The 19,710-nt window shown below is 54.0% G+C and overlaps 8 protein-coding genes and 1 pseudogene across 9 annotated transcripts; 6 read left to right on the top strand and 3 right to left on the bottom strand.

The window, feature by feature from the left end:
• Nucleotides 1-1,259: 1,259 nt before the first annotated feature.
• On the bottom strand, nucleotides 1,260-2,596 carry Z517_11980 (uncharacterized protein; the record flags this gene model as incomplete). Its single annotated transcript, XM_013423561.1, has 6 exons — nucleotides 1,260-1,562; nucleotides 1,617-1,998; nucleotides 2,044-2,244; nucleotides 2,302-2,309; nucleotides 2,375-2,382; nucleotides 2,446-2,596. 6 exons carry the CDS (start codon nucleotides 2,594-2,596, stop codon nucleotides 1,260-1,262), a joined length of 1,053 nt encoding a protein of 350 aa, XP_013279015.1.
• A 256-nt stretch (nucleotides 2,597-2,852) lies between these two features.
• Nucleotides 2,853-3,697, top strand: Z517_11981 (uncharacterized protein; the record flags this gene model as incomplete). Its single annotated transcript, XM_013423562.1, has 2 exons — nucleotides 2,853-3,076; nucleotides 3,154-3,697. 2 exons carry the CDS (start codon nucleotides 2,853-2,855, stop codon nucleotides 3,695-3,697), a joined length of 768 nt encoding a protein of 255 aa, XP_013279016.1.
• A 564-nt stretch (nucleotides 3,698-4,261) lies between these two features.
• Nucleotides 4,262-5,575, top strand: Z517_11982 (mRNA surveillance protein pelota; the record flags this gene model as incomplete). Its single annotated transcript, XM_013423563.1, has 2 exons — nucleotides 4,262-4,339; nucleotides 4,400-5,575. The coding sequence occupies 2 exons, from the start codon at nucleotides 4,262-4,264 to the stop codon at nucleotides 5,573-5,575; spliced, it is 1,254 nt and encodes a 417-aa protein (XP_013279017.1).
• Nucleotides 5,576-5,795: 220 nt separating this feature from the next.
• Z517_11983 (uncharacterized protein) lies at nucleotides 5,796-7,268 on the top strand (the record flags this gene model as incomplete). Its single annotated transcript, XM_013423564.1, has 1 exon — nucleotides 5,796-7,268. One exon carries the CDS (start codon nucleotides 5,796-5,798, stop codon nucleotides 7,266-7,268), a length of 1,473 nt encoding a protein of 490 aa, XP_013279018.1.
• Nucleotides 7,269-8,470: 1,202 nt separating this feature from the next.
• On the bottom strand, nucleotides 8,471-10,369 carry Z517_11984 (uncharacterized protein; the record flags this gene model as incomplete). The annotated part of the gene is made up of 3 exons (XM_013423565.1): nucleotides 8,471-9,857; nucleotides 9,910-10,151; nucleotides 10,205-10,369. 3 exons carry the CDS (start codon nucleotides 10,367-10,369, stop codon nucleotides 8,471-8,473), a joined length of 1,794 nt encoding a protein of 597 aa, XP_013279019.1.
• Nucleotides 10,370-11,180: 811 nt separating this feature from the next.
• On the top strand, nucleotides 11,181-12,757 carry Z517_11985 (uncharacterized protein; the record flags this gene model as incomplete). The annotated part of the gene is made up of 2 exons (XM_013423566.1): nucleotides 11,181-11,238; nucleotides 11,286-12,757. 2 exons carry the CDS (start codon nucleotides 11,181-11,183, stop codon nucleotides 12,755-12,757), a joined length of 1,530 nt encoding a protein of 509 aa, XP_013279020.1.
• A 954-nt stretch (nucleotides 12,758-13,711) lies between these two features.
• On the bottom strand, nucleotides 13,712-15,854 carry Z517_11986 (uncharacterized protein; the record flags this gene model as incomplete). The annotated part of the gene is made up of 7 exons (XM_013423567.1): nucleotides 13,712-13,901; nucleotides 14,004-14,095; nucleotides 14,226-15,059; nucleotides 15,119-15,221; nucleotides 15,286-15,302; nucleotides 15,359-15,566; nucleotides 15,655-15,854. 7 exons carry the CDS (start codon nucleotides 15,852-15,854, stop codon nucleotides 13,712-13,714), a joined length of 1,644 nt encoding a protein of 547 aa, XP_013279021.1.
• Nucleotides 15,855-17,011: 1,157 nt separating this feature from the next.
• Nucleotides 17,012-18,688, top strand: Z517_11987 (uncharacterized protein; the record flags this gene model as incomplete). Its single annotated transcript, XM_013423568.1, has 1 exon — nucleotides 17,012-18,688. The coding sequence occupies one exon, from the start codon at nucleotides 17,012-17,014 to the stop codon at nucleotides 18,686-18,688; it is 1,677 nt and encodes a 558-aa protein (XP_013279022.1).
• Nucleotides 18,689-19,180: 492 nt separating this feature from the next.
• Z517_11988 lies at nucleotides 19,181-19,353 on the top strand (annotated as a pseudogene). The gene has a single exon. The product of its transcript is annotated as a tRNA-OTHER (tRNA).
• Nucleotides 19,354-19,710: the final 357 nt, after the last annotated feature.

Raw genomic sequence — 19,710 nt, forward strand, 5'->3', positions numbered from 1 at the left:
CCCAGGCACGGAGGACGGAGGTAAAGCGTTGAGCGGCAGCTATAACATAATATGATGCAGCTGGTGGAGCCTGTGTGCAAACTGTGCCACCAGTAGTGCCTAGAAGCACTCGGAGCCTCCTGACTTTGGGAGGTTGCACGGGACGTGGTAAGCCTGGGAGGCTGGGGGAGCCCACTTGGGCTCACTAGGCTTAGCTGGGACGCCTACAGCGCCCTCGGTGGGGGGATTTAATTTGATTGAACGCTCCTCATTTTGCTCCAAGGAGGTTGGTCACGATCGCACCTTGCGCAGAAGGTAAAACTGCACAGACTCCTCCAATACGAACATCTCACGGAGGATTACCTGATACACGATTTGTCGTCCCCAGTTGAAAAAAAAAGAGTTGATTGACTTCATCCCCCTACCTCCACTTGAAGGTGTCCTCTCGCCTTTCTGGACCACTGATGTGCAATCCCAGCTGCGACCGATCCCCCGTCACCGCCATGGAAACGATCTCGTGTGCCTCGCAGCCGCCGCCCTGCTTTAAGCCCGCGCTAAGTGGACAGTTTGTAAACTGTTTCGCCGGCTAGTTAGCACTCAAAATGCCTACCTCCCTCGCCCGTCTCCAAAATATACTACATTGGCCCAGTCTGAGTGCAAAGGACAGATAACGGCGGTGTCACTCTGGGTGTTTTTGGATCAGAACGCCCCAAGGCCTCAGACAAGAATACTTCAAGGGACTTTAAGTTCTCCCAAAGTGTGCTGCGAAATATTGTCGTTATGTTGGGCCATTAGAGCTGCCTGCCTGAAAGCTGCCAGTCCAATCCTGGTTCAAGCACCAGCACTTAAGGTAACCGCGCCTTGATGTGGCAGTAGACTTGTCACCCACTGCCCTACTCTGCCGAGCCTCTTCAACACCCAACAATGAAATCTGGTGATGTGTATCGAGGGAGGTTTCCGGATCACTAGGAGACCTGGTGGCAAAACCTGGCTGTGCAGCTCGAGTGCTGGTGGACATCGTCACGGATCAGCGCGCGTGGCCGGAAAGTTTCTCTCCGAGAATGGCGTCGCTTTCGGATTCGTCGCGGATCGATCGCTGTGCTTGTAGTGACATGTATTTGTACATTTTCGCCATCACGGGTCCACGAAAAGATCACAACGGTAGGGACAAGATCTGCTTGATCAGTGCAGGAGCTGTTTGAATGGTAGGGAATAGATTGGGAGGCAGCCGTTGCCGCCCAATTCTAAGCTGATCATTGATTTCGACGCTGATACGTTGCCTATAGTTCCGTCACCGGCCGATGAATGGTTCTTTGTATAAAAGTCTCGACGTCTCTTCTGTTGATGTGACGATTCTGGTCGTAGACAAACACCTCGTCGTCATCACCACGATGTAGTGCCAACGCAGGCAGGCGTGTGGCGTCCACATCAAGTGGCTCGAGCAAAAAGGGCAGCTTTGTTGTATCGAGGGTTACAAAGTTGATCTTTCCTTTGTACTTGAGAGCAACGTGCTTCAATGATTCGGCAATGGTCTTTCTCTCTCTATCGGTTTCGGCGATGATAAAAGCGATTGGCAATCCCGACTAGACTCTCAATCAGCAGGAACACACATACAAAACCTGAACAGTGCACGGAACCTGGGTGTGGTCAATGTACGATTTCAAGTCCAGCCTACCGATTACCGGCGTCGAGGTCTGTTCTGCGAACCTGAGAATCGGTCCCATTTCGAACTTGTCACGATATATAGGCTTGACTTCGTCCAGGGAGTGCCAGACAACCACAAAAGGGGGTCGGACATCCGCTTCTTCGGCTAGGGTCAAGTCGGTGGTGGTCGCCACTAGAAACTTGTCTTGAAGCTTCTCGGCCACCTGGGCTCTAACGGTCGACAACTCAGGAGCTTCGTCCTCAGATACGACGAAGAGCAGTAGCGGGACGTCCAACGATTTTAACGTCCCGAAGGCTTCCCTGTCTGGTTGGGAAACCAGTTGCGTTATAGTTTGGAGTACTTTGGTTACAACGCTGCAAAGGTCAGTGCTGTGAGGTCACGGCGAAAGCAGTACTCACGAGGAAGCCCGGAACTTTCCTCGATATCGACTTTGTCTTGATCCATGGAAGAGTCGTATGGTTGGAAAAGAAGCTACCCCATAAGAAGGGCAAATATCCGATTCACCTTCGCAGTTGATGAGTAACAATTGAGCGGACGGCCACGGTTGCAGCGCCTCTTTGGCCTTTTCCAGCTCTGGAGCCAGAGTCCTGCATTGTTCACTGATAAATGGTCAATATACGGACCGTTCGCCCGCCCCTTTGTCTCGTTCAACGTACTACCAAGGCTGTGGTTTAACGGCAGCATTCAGTCAGGTGATATCAGAGCCGGAGAGAGAGAATAGCTACGCACCAGACAAACTAGAATTCCAAGGTATCATTAGTGACAAGAAGAAACAAGCGAGGAACAACTTGGTAACTCACAGACAGCAATGACCAAGTTGTCCTTGCTCTGGGCGGTCGCGAGGGTTTTGAGTGTTGCGGGCGCTGCGTACTCGAGCGCAGCCTTACAGCCATGAACCTGAATCAAGGCAAAGACGGTGACCCACATTCGAACCAGTATTTGAGCCTTCATCTCGGGCGGTAGATGTCGAACTTGTGAGATGCTATCGCTGTGCAGAAGTCAACATGGGCATGAATCTTACATAGAAACAGCAGGTCGAACAAGCAGCCAGTAGGCGCCTTTACCGAGAGCACGATGGATGATATGCTGCATCTTCACCGATCCTCTACCGCATCCAAATTAACCAGTTTTCTTCGTTCTTGGACGTTGCCCAGATCTCTCCACTGGCTTGGGTAAATGCTCCCCGATACGCGTATCCGAAGCCAATATGACGCCCGCTGGGACATTGCCTCTCGTACTGGTACCTGTGCTGGCGACGATTATCGGCGTCGGGCACTTGTACTCTGATTGGAACCATTTCCCTGTCTGGCAAAGCAATACCGGGACAAATAGCAAGGGACCGAAGACATACCTGCTGTCAGAAGATCCCTTGGTGGTATACGTACAAGACTTCATCACCCCGCAAGAAGCCTCTCATCTGGTCCAGCTCGCGTAAGTGACCAAAATCTTCAAGCTCGCCTATTGACATCCCCGAGAGTGTTGGGGCTACTAAGAGCTTTTACCGATAGCGAACCCCGTTTCAAGCCCTCCGTCCTATGGACTGACGAAGGCAAAGTCCACCGAGACTCGGCGTACCGATCCTCCATGACGGCCAAGCTGCCCAGGGACAAGATCATCCAGCAGATTGAAGAGCGCGCACAGGCTTTCCCTTTCTACCAGCCCGTCGGCGATTTCCAACCCTTGGTGGTGCAGAACTACGGCATTGCAGGACAGTATCGAGACCATTACGACTGGTACGGCGACGCCAACGCGGTCGGTGGCAACGTCGCGTCGACCTTCTTCGTGTACATCCACGCAAATTGTACCGGGGGAGGTACAAACTTCCCTCGACTGAAGCCACCGCCCGAGGAGGAAGAGTGGTGGTGCCAGTTTGTCGATTGTGACCGTCCCATCGATGACGGGGTCACCTTCAAGCCGATTCAAGGGAACGCCGTGTACTGGGATAATCTCAGTGGCGATGGCAAGGGTAACCCGCAAACCCTACACGCTGGAATGCCCGTGACCTCGGGGAACAAGATGGGCCTGAACATGTGGACCTGGCAGTCAACCTGAGCTTGCACTCATTACTTCCAAGCGTAGCAGAAACAGAACTGGAGTTTGAGGATTTGAATGCAGTAAGGTGATCACACGGGCAACGGTCAATATAGTCGATACGAGTCATTTACCGAAGAACAAATCTCAAAGTGTGGCCGACTTATCAGTCCAGGTACAGTGGCCTGCCCAATAAGGTAGACTTGGTCAAGAGATATTCATTGAGGGATGTTGAAATGGTCGAGGCCGCGACAATGAACTACTACCAGATTGGAAGAAACACAATCGCTGGAACAAGCGAGGATGTAATGCATTCGAAAGAAACACGTCTGGTCAGGTATGAGTCAAATCTGGTGTCCTGTTGAGATACAGAGGAGGATAGATCGGGGAACATTGTACGTCACGAAGCATATTCAAGGGACGAATGGGATGGAGTCGAATCTACAATGCGTAGGAACCCCACGTAAACCCTCGACGACCACAAATTAATCCCCTCGTATCAATCTTTGTCACTCACCCGTCCGCAATTGTGACCGCTAATGATACCAACGACTCGAACAAACCGAACAATTAGACATCGTCGCAATGCGCCTGGTCAAGCGAAATATCAACGACGACGGGAGTGGGAGCGTCACGCTGTGCCCCGAGGAACCTGAAGACATGGTACTTGCACCCCCCTGGCCGCTCCCCCGTCGTGCTCACTCTGAAAGGTGTTCCAATTAGTGGCATGCTTATAACCTCATTCGGCCCACAGACCTCCTCACTGCCTCTGCCATCCGGCGGGTGACCACCGAATCCTCGTCGACGGGCTCTACGTCGTCTCAACGTGTCCACACGAACCTCACGATACGGGTCAAGTCGTTGGATTTCGACCCCCAGGCTGGGCAGTTGCATGTGTCGGGCCAGATTGCACGAGAGAACAGGTATACAAAGATCGGGCAATTCCACACCCTCGACCTCGAGCTGCAGCGCAATTTCACCCTTGAAAAGGTGGTCGAGGGAACTGATGGGTCAGAGGGTTGGGATAGTGTCGCGCGTGCGCAGCTAGAAGAGGCTATAGATCCTACGAGGGGCACTGAAGCGGTCGCCGTCGTTATGCAGGAAGGACTGGCCAACATTTGCTTCATCACACAGTTCCAGACCGTCTTGAGGCAGAGAGTCGAGGTCTCGGTCCCGCGAAAGCGGACAGGTGCCGGAAGATCGGCGGATCACGACAAAGGCTTGACCAAGTTCTACAGTACCGTGCTGGACACGCTGCTAAGACAACTTCAAGGCCTGATGGAGCACAAAGATAACAGCACGAGTTTTCCAATCTTACTGGCGAGTCCCGGATTCACGGCAGCAGGCTTTCTGAAACAGATCAGTGAGACCGCCGTTACAAAAGGGGACAAGATGCTGCAAGACTTGGTGAGGCGGAATGCGTTCATCGTGATCCACAGCAGCTCCGGCCACCTCCACAGCCTCAACGAGGTGCTCAAAAGCCCAGAGGTGCTAGTGAGGTTGAAAGATACAAAATATGCTCGGGAGACTGCATTAATGGACGAATTCTATGCTCTCCTACGAAAGGACGACGGACGGGCATGGTACGGTCCGACAGAGGTCGAAGCGTGCGTTGAAAAGGGGGCTGTGGGTCGTGGTGGAGGAGTTCTGTTGATCAGCAACGCCCTGTTTCGAAGCCAGGACGTCGCGACGAGACGAAGATGGGTTAGGCTTGTCGATCGAGTGAGAGAGGTGGAGGGCGGCGAAGTCAGAGTCCTCAGTAGCGACCATGAGAGTGGGAGACGGCTGGAAGGCTTGGGAGGTATCGCGGCCATCCTTACATTTCCTATTGAAGACATAGAATCGGAGGACGAAGGCGAGGATGCTGAGCAAGCTGACGACGATGTCGAAGAATCATAAAGGTCTACAGCAAACAGTGGCTGAACATTCAGCCTCGTTGAGCATGGGGAAAGTCTACCGAGCTGCATGCGGAACCTCTTCCGCCTTGCCCTAAAGTGACGTGCATTTCGTCTATTTGTTTAGTCCAAGCCATCGCGTCAACGCACCAGGGTCACTTTTCTGTGCAAACTGCGTCTGGTGCCGAGACACTTTTCTCCGACCTACCTTTTTCTTGCCCAAGATGCCGCGGCCCGCGAAGCCTCCGATGACCCTGAAGGAGGCCAAGCGGGCTTACAAGAAAGAGGGAGGTTTCCGATACACGGCGTCCCAGATGGCCCGCGCAGACAGGTTGGACGCACGTGAAGAGAAGCGAAAGAAAGAACTGGAGAAAGAGAGACAACGGGCGGAGAACAAACGGAAGCGGGAGGAGAAGCTTGAGAAGGAGCGCGTCGTCAGACAGAAGATGTTGGACGAAGGTCGGATCAACGTGGAGGACACCTGGGGCAAGGTGACGGCAAGCCAACCCAGACTGAACAAATTCTTTGGACACAAGCCGGCAATTCGGGCGACAAAGGAGACGACCGGAGCTCAACCTGTTGTGGAGGATGATGGAAACATGCAGGCCTCCGGTTCCACTGCTGGAGGTCCAGAAGAGCCACCTCGTCTTCAAGAGGTCCGCAGTCCATCACAGACTTTCGCAGAGGACGCACGTCCAGACGTAGATGACTATCGACAAGGACGAAATAATGGCTCAACTGTGCATGCTTCACCGATACCGTCATCAAATTTGAGACAGTCACCAAAACTCAGAGAGCTGCGACCGTCGCAAATCAATTCCCAGAGACTTGAACCACGTCAGTATTTGAGCGAAGAAAAGGTCAAGTCGCCGGAGCGGTTAGGAGGGCTATCACGGCTAAAGTCAACCTCTCCCAAAGCAGAGACAACTGTCAGTCTCAAAGAGCACCCGAAAAGTCCACCAACAGTATCCACTAGGAACGAGATCTCGGAGCAGTCTCCGACGGAGAGACTACTTCCACAGGATAATGACGGTAGTATCCGGCATGAGAGTAACAAGGTAACGAAGAGATTCGACACAAGTGAAGATTGCCTTGGTGCAACAAACGTGCTTCTGGATGAAGACTTCACCGAGGGTATAGACGATGAGACTTTTCTCATGCTCTGCTCAACTCAAAAGTCACTTCCAGACGATCTGCCAACGCGAGAGAATTCACAAAGCACAAGTCCACTTGGCAGTAACTTGATTTGCGATCCCCCGGGACGTGAAGCAGGCCCTGTTACACTGAGAACTGCTCCAGTATCGCCGTCTCGTGTGCCATTATCAAAGGCTCTTTCTGAAAGTTTCAACTCGGTGTTCAACGAAATCGAGGACGAAGATCTGATTGCGCTCGTCCAGGAAGTGGAGGCAGAAATCGACACGCCGAAGCCAACACCAACACCGTTGACCGCAGCTGGAAAGACAGCTCTCATGGGTCCACCTCTAGCACCAGGGCCCAAGGCTCCAGAGGCAACGCTCAAGCCACGGTCACCAGACACAGAGATCAAAATGCAAAAACCTGAATTGCCATGGGCAAGACCAAAGGGAAAGAGGAGACTTCCCTGGGATCTTCCAAGGGATGATTTCATTGACCTCGGACCCTCGACGCAAGCTCTGACGTTGGAGCTTCTGGAGCAGGCTGAAGCGAAAATGAGATGAGCAGGCAACACACAAAAGTTTTGGAGATATCGTGCACGAATCTGATGACTTGACGAATTGATGAGGTGTCTAGAGAGGAATATAATCACCGGTTAGGGAAAAGTGGTAACTGGTACGACTGGGAAGTGAGTCGGCACTGCATTAACCTGCCACCAGCACGACCACCGTCTACGAGTCCAGCAGCACAGCAACCTACACGAACATGACAGCATCAGACATTTGACTTCTCACGGCTCACTTCTGCATTGCGCTGGAAAGGATTTGGTTACAATTCTGCATGGCTGGGTCCCCATGGCGTTTTTGAGCATTTTGGATAAAACATCAACACTCAACGCGGCCAATGCCCCTTTTTTTTGGAGACAGGAAATGTCACCATTGGAACCATGGCTGTTTCCAATTTGTTTTATTTTCCTTTTGAGGGGGTTTCTCTGGCATTTCTGCATATGATACCCGGCACAGAGAAGGACAAGGACAAAAGGCTGGCGTTGGATTCCCTGGGGTTTCTTCTTTCTCGCTATTTTCCTTTTTGCCAGGCATTTTCCAGGCGTACGGGGCACTGGGGGCACGGAGCTAGGAGTAGAGAGTCGGAGTCAAGCACCACCAGGCAGGTAAGGGCTCTCTCCATCAATCAGTCTAGCTAGCTAGATATCCATGAACCATGAAGTATGATCTCTTCAGGAATCAGGAATCAGGAACCAGGACTCAGGGTCTTGACAGGGAGTGAGCGCGACTCGGCCTTGAGATGTGAGGCTTGAGACGCGAGCCTTGAAAGTTGAGACTAGAATTGACACTAGAACTGAGACTTGAGACTAACCTACCTACCTACTTAGCTACCTAGCACTAGCCAGGTATGTACGTATGTAGGTACCTTTGTAAGTATATCCGTACATAGGAAACACTTATGGCCAAAGAAAGGCATCTCTCCGATGTGGGGTGGCACATATACTGGTGATGTATTATACCAGCTACCTATAGGTAAGACATTAATGTAAAGTTTGAAGCGCTTGACTCCAAGGACACCATAACCTCTGCTGTGGTACGCCAGACGTACCAGATGCCATTCTAATACCCGTGAATACCGTGAATCACTTTCTGTATGCCATATTCATGCCGAGTGACCGTGCAAAACCTGTAGTAACGCTGCATTACCTTGCCCAATAAGCTGTATAAAAGACAAATTGCCGTTACCAGCTCCAAAAAAATCAAACCTCAATCTCACTCTTCTCCCGTCGCAGGTCCTCCTCGTCGCTCCCAGCCGCCTCCCTGCTCACTGTGGTCTTGCTCCATCCCCGGATCTTGTGGCCCCAGATGTAAAATACCACGGGGATGGGAATCATGACCGCGGCGAGGCAGCCCAGCAAGGTACCAGCCCACTGGATGCCCAAGTTGTGGAACATCTGGTCCGCGAACAGGGGGAATCCTGCGCCGAAGAACGATCGAAGTAGGGAGTTGGCGGCGATGGCCGAGGCAGCGAACATCAAATACGTGTCAATGATGTAGTTGAAGCACTGCAAGAAGATGCAAAGGATACCGAAGCCAGTCACCACGCCCGAAGCAGTCGGCGCGAGCCAATGGATCGATTTGTTCCAGCCCGTCCAGCCGAGCCAGAAAAGCCCAATGGAGAAGGCGATGGCGCCGACAATGACGGGTGGGAGTCGCCATTCCGGGATCTGGACGCCGTGGTTGCGAATGAGCTTCTTCTTGTATGCCACCTGATCAATCATGATGTAGATGCCACCACAGAACTGGCCGATGATCAGGCCAATGAATGGTAAGCCACCCACACCCTCGTTCATGCCGTGGACGCCTTGGAAAATGATCGGGTAGGCGCCCAAGAACAGGTAGATAAGGCCGTAGATGAAGGACATGTACAGGGTGATCAGGAAAATGATGGGTTCAGTGAACAGCATCCGGATTGGTCGCATGAAATTCTCGTCGACGAGCTCCAGAAAGTCCACCTCGACCTCCTCTTGCTTCGCGTGAATGACAAAGTTCTTTGTCTCACGTCGAATTCGGCCGGCCTTAGCAACGAGGACCGCGGGTGCGTATGTCTCTTTGGTGAAGAGGGTGAGGAAAGTGGAAAGGAAGCCCATGATGGAGGCGATATACATGGTCCAGCGCCAGCGCAGGTGGCTATCGGCAATAAAGCCACCGACAAAGGGTGAGGCGAAGGGGCCACAGAAAACGGCCATGGCAAACGCGGTAATTGCAATTCCACGCTGGCTGTCGTCGTACATATCGGCGAAGCAGGCGGGGACAATCGCCAGGGGACAAGCGGCGAAGAAGCCACTGAAGAAACGTGCGAGCATCAGTGTCTGATAGTCTTTAGCGGTGGCGGCTGCAACGGCAAAGACGCCGAATCCGAACATCGCGACGACTAGGGGAAGCTTGCGGCCCAGCAGCTCGGAACCAGGGCCCCAGAGGATGGGCCCGAAAGCAAAGCCCAACACATAAAGCGTGATACCCAGGACGCCGACTTCGGTAGAGACGTGGAACTCGTGAGACACTTGCTGGATGGCGGAGGAGAAGATTGCGCTCGAGAAGGAGGCCACGAAGGTGATGAAGGAAAAGATGATGGATGTTCTGACTCTGTAGGAGCATGTCAGGGATGACGAGGACGGCACAACAGGAGCAGACGTACTTGTACCAAAACGGCCAATTCTGTGGGTGTTCGGGGTCGTCGACGCCCTCAAACTCGACCACGTACCCTTCGGTGTTGTCTTTGGGTGGTAAAGGCTTGCCGGCACCTAACGTCTGCACGGTAGCTGTCGATCGTCGTCGTGCGCCGGTTGATGGTCGGCTGCCCACGGTGAGCTGATGCTGTGTCCGCGACCTTGCTATCCGCTCCAGCTCGACGGGGTGGAGCGTGTGTTGCGTGGCATTCTGCTCATGCTGTTAGCCACTAGGATAACTGTAGAAACTCCTTCCATTCATACCGTATAAGTATGGGTGACATTCCGGGAAACGGGTAAGGACCCATCAGATTCAGACCACTCTCTCTCAATATCTGGCCCATGAGTGGCGATGTAGGATAAAGTGTCGTGTCGATCGTTGTTTGCGTCGACCTCGGCGCGAATGATGTCTCTGCTCAAAGGGTCCATAGTAGATCAAGTCTTCTGTCGTTTTGAGGTTGCTTGTGCTGGTATCCGAATTGACCTTGGTCTTTCTTCCATCGCCTTGATATACCTCCTCTCTCCATATACTTCTGCCCTCCGGATACTCGGCCAGATATTGACTTCATCTCTGCGGTCCTTTGAGCCCCGTCCGCTCAAGATGCACCTATCACCGTGTTGAGGCTTGATGAGTAACAAGGAAACGTGCCAGGGGCATTGCAGCCGCTCGCATTTTCCGTGTCGAGTGCGAACGGCGGAATCAACGAGGACTGCAGAATTTCAACGAGAGATGCATTGTCAAAATCGCACTTTGCCAGAACAAGCCAAGCACAAGGGGCTTTAGTGGTACCTTCAGGCCTGGAAGATGCTGTTGCTCGGTAGCGTGCAACGTCATCGGCGTGGAGGGCGGAATTGGTGGATGAACATTTCGGCAACATGATCCTGTCGGCGCGCGAGCCCGTGTCAGAAGGACCGTATCATGGATTGATTGGTCGTCGACACTTGAAGCACAGACTTCGGGACGGAATCTTCGTAGTCATCCACCGAGTTGCTATGTCATTGTCGAGATGGCGCTCATTGAAGCTGTGTGGCTCAAGCCTCAGCCCTGAAAGTGGGTCACGTGGCACGAATCTCAACCTTCTGGCTCTCGTATCTCCCACCGCAGCTGCGATACATCTTGATTAGTATGTACTTGACCAGGCACTCCATCGATCGAACAATGTGAACACGAGGGCAACCCTCCCCTCGCACCGGCATATGTTTCTGCCCAAAGAGGTGCGAGCACCATCCAATCAACACCATGTCGATCAAGGCCATCTTCTACAGCAAGTTTGATCCTCATGAAGGCGCGCCGCTCCGTCTCTCCTTAAACCACAGGTGACACCCAGTTTTGACACGGGTACAGGTCCCAAGATCGTGCATCAAGTGCCTGAGGACTCGGTCTTGACCACGAGCGACCCCTCTGCATCGTCCTCCAATGGGCCGGCCACCAGTACTCCATCAACCGCACCACTGTTATCCTTCTCAACCATCTCGCGCTTTGTGATCCCTCGTCAATCGCTCTGCGGGAATCTGATCTCCCTCTCCCCTCCGCCGCTCACCTCGAACACGCCTCCCACGCTCGTCCTGTCGTATCCTATATGTCTGACATCCCCGCGATACCCGCGTAATGAGTTTATCTTCAATTTCGCCTTGGTCCTTGGGGACCCCGCAACGATCGACGTGCCCTCGTATAAGTCGGTGGTGAAGAAATTGGCGCACTTGATGCGCAGCCTGGAGGAGCAGTCGCGCTTCTTGAGTGACGACTCTGCAGCCCCAAACTCGGGCAAGATATACAGCCTGTGTGAGATGCTGATGGAAGATCTGAACAACTACTCTGAATGCATGATTCCGATCGACGAGTTAAACACATTGAACATCAAGCTGTTCCCCACACTGCCGAACCCCGCGAGCGTCAAGCCCTGGCATGTACCACTGTTCACCGTTAGAATCGAGACCATGGTGGACGAGAATTGGGACTTGACCATGCTGCGGCTCATTCCCTTCATTAACGGCGTGAATAGTGTAAAACGGATCGCGGTGCTCGCCGACGCCGACCTCAAGCTCACGAAGAAGTGCATCAAACACCTGCTCTACTACGGATGTATCTTATTGCTCGACATCTTCAGCTTCAGCGCCATCTATGCCCCGACCGCCGAATTTGCCAACATGATCGCCAAGGACACCGACATGCAGAAGGAATGCGCTCGGTACGTCAACATGGCATTCGGCCCAGGCGGACAAGAGGAAGCTGTTATTGACGGCGCTACGGAACGACGGACAAGTGGCTTGACGAATGCGACCCTCCCAGATGAAGAGATATGGCCCTCGACCGGGAAAGGCGACCCCATCGACGGCGTCACGATCGTCCAGCTTTTCGCGAACCTGCGACAAGGTCTCACTGTGCGAGAATGGTATGCCCAGAATGCAAACTTGCTTGCGAACATCGACATGCGGCGGTTCGTTACGTTTGGCGTCATCAAGGGATTCCTCTATCGGGTTCACCGATACGCCATCCGCACACAGAAAGGGGCATTCTCCCACGGGCCGCCCGGCGGAAGCATGACCCAGTACGCTGATCTGACGCGGAGCATGTCCAGCGAACGCCACTTCACCGAAGAGACATCACCGCGGACCAGACATAAACAGCACAAGCAGTCCAGGAGTGTGGAGAAATCCGTGGTAGAGAACCAGACTCTGAATGCCAGAATAGCGGAGTTTCTCGACGGTACACACTGTTTCGACGAGATATGCACGGAGCTGGGGATCAGTGAGAAGGATCTCACCGAGAGGTTGAAGAGTCGCGAAATGGGCGATGTCACTATCATCTGCAGGTGAAGTCCCGTCGTACCTTGTGCTTTGCGAGCTGTCCTTATGTGGCGACTACGAGTACGAGGTTACCCTTGCCTTTGACCTGCGTGACCGTGCGGTCTAGAGGCTCCAACATTGGCCCCTCAGAAGCTCTTTGCGCTCATCCCACGGAGTATCGGCGGTTTCTGGATTTGCCCTCAAACAGCCAGCCTGTGGATCGTTGTTCGATCTCACTCCACCCTCGGTCTGAACAAGCTTTTTATGGTTGGGACGAGTCTGCAACTAATCCGAAGGATGACCGCCGCTCCCTCATAAGCATCCTATTCTCAGGCCCCTCTGATCGACATGTTCCAGGATTTATATTCTGCTAGCACCACTTGGTAGTGCTTACGCAGGTCCACCAGTTGACGTGCGCCCCCGGTGCGCCCCATATAGATGACAAGGGAGACGAGGCGCGGTTCGGGAGGCACATGTCCGGTTTGACCACTCTCAGTCACCCCGGACTTTGCTCATTGTGTGATTACAACAGCGTTTGCTGGGAATCCACGAAGATCGACAGCACCAGCTTGCACGGGCTGGACCACTTAGAGGAGACTCTGGATCCATTCTGAAGTGACCGAATGAGCCGATCATGTTGCTGCTGTGCCTCGACATATACGAGAACTCGTCGTTGTCGTTGTATCGGCTGTCACTTACAAAGAAGCTGTTGAGAATCTGAAGTTGAGCCACTGTTATGCGAGGCGAACGTCACATCCAAGCATATATAGATATATATATGCGCGGACACGGCAGGGCAGGTCGATAGTCTGTTGTGTGATTCAGGTCTACCTTTACACCTAAGCAGTAGACTTACACCACCCTACCGCCCACAGTACTCGTACTCGACGCTGTCTATCCCTCTCCATCTCCTTTCCCTTCTCCTCCCCCCGTGTCGATCTCCTCCTCGATCTCTTCTCCTATGCGCCCCTTGTCTAAGAAATCCTAAGAAGCGCCCGCCCCCGCCTTCTCCCGATCGGCGCCCACCAATTTCCAGTAGCGAGCCGCGCTGGCGACGCGGAACCCCTTGCCCCAGACGATCATGGCGAAGAAGACGCTCGACGCGGCCATGCCGATGAAGGCGGCCGAGATGAAGCAGTTTTGGTAGCCCAGGTTGGTGAGCCAGGGAGTTATCCTACGACTTTTGTCAATGACGACGGATCGAGAGGGAGGGAAGTGGAACGAGGGGGAATAAGGCAGAAGAAGAGGGAGACGGCTCCTGTGAGGGCTAGCTTACCCGTAGCTAATCGCAAACGACATGGTGTTGCGCACCAGAATCACCGTCACAATCGCGTCGCCGCTGATGCCGTGGTAACTGTCGATCATGTACTGCATTTTATCCCCAAAAACGAGGGCATGTCAGCTTTCAACTTCTACCATATTATCATGTTTTTCCCCACCCCTCCCAGACTGTGTGCACATCTGGGATAACCCCCGGGTAAAAAAAAAAAAAACTCACATTGACACTCAACGTGACGCCAAAAGTGGTCACAAAGGCCAGCGAACCCATGGCGCAGATCAGGCCGAACCAGTGCACGCCGTGGGCGGCGCCGACGCCCCACAGGATCAGCGAGCCCGGGACGAGCAGCACGCACAGGGCAAAGGGCCACAGGCGCTGCTCGGCCTCCATGATGCCGCTGTTGCGCCGGGCCAGCTTGATGGTCAGCCAGTCGCTGAAGCGGCCGGAGATCAAACACCCGAGGATGACGCCGATGGTGCACGACAGGTACGACAGGCCGACCATCGAGGGGGCGAAATTGTAGGGAGGCCCGCCCAGGATGATGGACGCCGTCGCGTTCAGCACGTTGAACCAGATCAGGTACGACCCGTACGAGAAGCCCGCGTAGAATATGACCGGCCAGGTCAGGAACATCAAGCTGCGGAGCGCCCGCTGCACCATCGGCTGGCCCGGCTGGGGATTCCAGAGCGATAGTTTCTGCATAAACGTCTTGGGCCGGCCGTAGTCGGCGACCGGGGTCGAGGACGACGTGGTCGAGAGCACCGTCGCGGGGAGTTTCTCCGTGTCGGCCGCGTCCTTGGCCGTGGCTGGCTCGGGTGGTGGCGTGTCGACCTCGACAATCAGTCCCGCCGTCTTGCGCGTGTAGTTGGTTTCTTCCAAGAAGAAGAACTCAAACACAAAGACAAAGGCCAGGAAGATGGCGGGCCAGTAGAAGACCCAGCGCCACCCCTGGCCGTCGGCGATGAAGCCGCAGAGCACCGGGGTGAAGTAATTGCTGCCGGCCAGCGTGAAGGCGTAGATGCCCATGTACGTGCCTCGCTGGTGGGTGAAGTACTGTGTGTGCGAGACGGTCAGTTCTGAACCGGCAGCGGTAACGAACAGGCCACACGTACCACGTCAGTGACGGAGATCTCAGGCAGGGCTTCGATGGGGGCGTTGAAGAAGCCTTGGATGATGCACTTGGCGATCCATTCTCCGTTGCTCGTCACGTAGGCGCTGCAGGGTGGTCAGTCGAGTCACTCATCGAACGTGGCAACACGCTGGCTAGGACAACATTTACCTCCAGATACTGGTGCCCTGGATGCCCACTTGTCAGCACAGCCATCACCACCGTGGGGAGAATTCCAACTCACCAGCGACCCGAGAATGGAGATCAGGTAGGTCAGGCGCTTGCCGTATCTCAGCGAGAAGGGTTGCCAGAAGAGCAGACTCCAGCCGAGAAACAGAAACATGTAGCCCGTGCCCTCGTTGAGCGTTGACACAGACACACCCGACGCTTTGGAGAGGGGGACCAGGACTGAGTACACGGTCGAGACGCTCATGCCGGTGAACCAAGTGTATCTTTTCAACCCCCGGCCACCTGTCAGTTTGGCAGGTCCTCATCATCTCGGGGGGAGACGAATGACAAAAAGTCGGGTGTGCTACTCACAGGTTCGTGCAGATGCTCGACAGGATCTTCCTCCGCGGCGACCAGTTGAGCGGGTCGTCTGGGTCGTTGGACGGCGTCGGCACCAGGACAATATCACCGGCGCCCGCATCAGCATGTCGAGTGTGCATGGTGTGGTCCAGGTCGACCAGGTGGACCGTCCCGGGGACGGCTTCCCCTGTGGTCTCGGTGAGGATGGCCATGATGTCGACAACAAAGGCGGTGGCAGAGCAGGAACAGAATGGATGGAGAAGTAGATGCAAAGAGATAGATGGTGATAGAACAATGGGCAAACCTCAAATACTTATCCACCCAGCAGCAGTTCTCCCGCGGTTCCGTGGCATGGGATTACAAAAACTCCTAACGCAAGGGACAACCTCGTGTCTCGACCCTGCCAATCCCATTTATAACTTCTGTCGCTTGGATGGCTTGTGAGGCTCACTCTTGGATCGACGGTTACACACGATCTAGAACCCCCACTGGAGATGTCCACTGCATTTTGCAGGCGAGACGACCGGGGTTTCCCAACGAATGGCGCCAGCCATTTCGCTTGTCGTTTGTGTGAAAAGGTGCCGGGGTGAAGTGAGGGATACATGGTGGAGGATCCCATCGCGATAACATTCTTGGAAACAAGTGCGGAATTTTGTTGAGTGGCACGAGTGGTCATTTTCTTGACCATTCCCCTGCAGATCGTGGGAAGAATAAGCGTCTGATATCTCGACAGGAGAGCTTGTAAGGGGGGGGATGGTTAGGAAACCAAAGATACGGACAATCTCCGATTCGACCTTGATTGGGAAAAGGTATCCACGACAAGTCTCTCGTCGGGTCTTTCTTGGGTATCTCGTGTGTTGCCATCGACGACGACGAGAGTCGTAGCATGTCTGGGCTGTAGGGGAACAAGAAAGCCAATCCGCACCATCTCCTCGTTTCCTATCAGGACAATAGCTGGCGTTGGCTTTGCGCAAATCCAAGGGATTGGCTCGGTCCGTTGACGCGGTTTGGCTCCAAATTCCGCTATCGAGAGGAATTGAGGAGAGACGCCACTTCGCCTTTGGGGTGCAACGCTTGACAAACGCTTGACCCGAATCAGCGTCGCGCACTGCCCTTCAGCCAGTCAAGGATGCCAGTTGGAGGATATCTGTGGCCAGCGAGAATGGTTTGCGCAAAGCGGAGATGCACGATCGACGCCCGCTAGAGCCGCTTGTCCACGGGTTGATGGAAATGGTTTGAAGCTCCATTGTCCAAGAGAATCTGCCACTTCCCAGTCGTAAAAAAGGTCTCGACGGTCCTGTGTCCTTATCATCGCCTCGAAACATCCCTTGGTTACCCAAGACTATCCGCGTCCAGGGTAGAGAGCAAAATGGTGGTCCGGCCGTTCAATGTCGTTCAACCCAAGGACGTCCCGACGGGCACGCCAGAGTACGAGTCCAAACGGGCGGCTGTGCTTCGAGCGTTCCATGAAAAGATTCCCCAGGAATACTATATTCCCCAGGAGGTCGTCAACAGCCCGCCGCAGGATGTCTCGGGCCTTGCCACGACGTTTGGCATCTTGACCCCCGAGGAGATTGAAATCACAGAGACCTCGGATGCCACGACCCTGGCCGAGGCCATCGCTGGACGCAAGTACACGGCCGTTGCGGTGGCCACAGCCTTCTGCAAGCGAGCCATCGTCGCCCACCAACTGACCTGCTGCTTGACCCAGTGGTTCATGGATGAGGCCATTGAGCAGGCCAAGTCACTGGACGAGTATCTCGCCACGAACGGCAAGACCGTGGGACCTCTGCACGGGGTGCCGGTCAGCATCAAGGACCATATGCCCATCGCCGGAACGTATTCGTCCACGGGCACCTTTGGCAGCATCGTCAAGAACGAAAAGGACAGCCAGTTGGTGGCCATCTTACGGGGACTCGGTGCCGTCTTCTACTGCAAGACGAACCAACCCCAGACCCTGATGCATCTAGAGTCCGACTCGCACTGGGGCCGTGTGCTCAACCCCTACAACATCCACCTGTCCGCTGGTGGCTCGACGGGCGGCGAAGCAGCCCTGATCGCCATGAAAGGGTCGATCCTGGGCGTCGGCACCGACATTGGCGGCAGTATCCGCGGACCTTCTGCATTCTGCGGCATCTACGGGTTCAAGCCGACGTCGTACACTTTGCCCATGAAGGACATGATTGCGGCGCCGTTCCCCGCCGAGCTCAACATACTATGCTCGATCGGGCCGATGTGCCGCAGCCTGAGAGACATGGACCTGTTCACCAGCAACGTCATTGCGGCGAAGCCCCATCTTGAAGACCCAAGGCTCGTGCCGCTTCCCTGGACGGGCCTCAAGACTCCCCTCGCCGGACGGCTGAAGGTTGGGATCATCAGCAACGACGGCTTCATCGACCCCCAGCCACCGGTCAAACGGGCCGTTGCCTGGGCGAAGAAGCTCCTCTCGGACCCCAAATACGCCGATGTGATCGAGGTCAAGGACTTTACCCCCTACGACGCTGCCGGGGCGTGGGCCAAGATTCGCCGCATGTACTGGCCGGACGGCGGGCAGGGGATGGTCGAGCACATCACCGAGACCGGGGAGCCGGTCCACCCGCTCTCGTCGTGGATCTGGAAGGACGCCGAGCCGCACGGGATGCAGACAGGCGTCGACGTGAGCAACATGCGCGGCGAACGGGACGCCTTCCGCATCGCCTTTGCCGAGCACTGGAATACCCAGGACGTCGACGTGGTCATTGGGCCGTGCTTCGTCGGGCCGGCGTCTGCGCACGACACGGCGTTTTACTGGACATACACGTCCCTGTACAACTTTGTGGACTATCCCGGCGTGGTGATCCCGACGCCCATCAAGGCCGAGAAGGAGGAGAAGTACGCCGAGGACTACAAACCGTTGAGCGACGAGTGCGCTCACGTCAAGCAGCTGTGGGAGGAAGGGGATTTTGAAAAAGCCCCCATCAACCTGCAGGTCGTGGCCAGGAAATACCACGACAACCAACTGTTTGGGGCCTTGGCCGTGTTCAAGGATGCTTTGGGGCTGAAGTAGAGATTTGATACACTCCTCCTACCTGAGTAGAGATGAAAGTGATAGCATACTTTCGACTTGCCGCGTTGCTGGTCTTGTTGGCTAGTATAGGTCGAGGAGCACCCAGTGGGCTTCCTTTTCCCCAGATGATGTTTTTGTAGCAAATGATGAGTTTCAAACATTCAGTTGAATTCCCATGTTTCATTTCGATATCGAGGTAGTCTTGTGGTCAATAGTTCATGACGAGTAGACAAGGAGCACAGGCGTGTCATGCATGTCATTATTCACATATTTTGCTCCAGACCATATCAGAGTAACTGGCATGTGAAAGAGCAGAGACACCAGTGGCGGGACGTTAGGGAATCGATAGGGGCGTTGGGGCTTATCACCACGTGACTTAGATCCCCTTAAAAAGATTATTCATATATTATACTCCTGGAAAATAGGTCCAAATCTATGTTCAGATTTGGTTTTCAAAAATTCATGTATTTTCTTGAGAGCCACAAACCGGCGGGGAGGTTGGCCGAGTGGGTTAAGGCGGCAGATTTAAGCCTCTATGAGCAGGATGATCTCTGCTTTCCGAAAGGAAGCGTGGGTGAGTAGTCACGACTGGTGTAATGTTTTAAACATTTGAAAAAGTATTTTGTCTCATAATATGAGTTCAGGTTCGAACCCCACACCTCTCATCGTTAGAATGCTTTTTTTTTCCTTCCATGGGTCTTGTAGGGTAGTAGGTCAAGAGGAGAAGTGTGGCAGTCAAGAGGATGATGTGACTCACTCCTTTGCGTCGGCCGGTGGTAAGAGAAGAGGACTAGCTACTTTCATGAAACGGAGTACTTTATACATCTCTCTCCCTCCCCTCCCTCTCTGTCCAGAATTCTTTTAGATATACGTTAGGATGGAATGAACATATTTTAGGGGGCAAACAACTTCTTTTTATTCTAAAGATATATAGGTATACGACACGAGTGTCCCAAACCCCATGCTCACCTCGTAAGTCGACTTTATCACAGACATGCCGACCCCGACAAGGCTGGATAGTG

Source organism: Fonsecaea pedrosoi (genome assembly GCF_000835455.1).
Source record: "Fonsecaea pedrosoi CBS 271.37 unplaced genomic scaffold supercont1.8, whole genome shotgun sequence".
Classification (NCBI taxonomy): domain Eukaryota; kingdom Fungi; phylum Ascomycota; class Eurotiomycetes; order Chaetothyriales; family Herpotrichiellaceae; genus Fonsecaea; species Fonsecaea pedrosoi.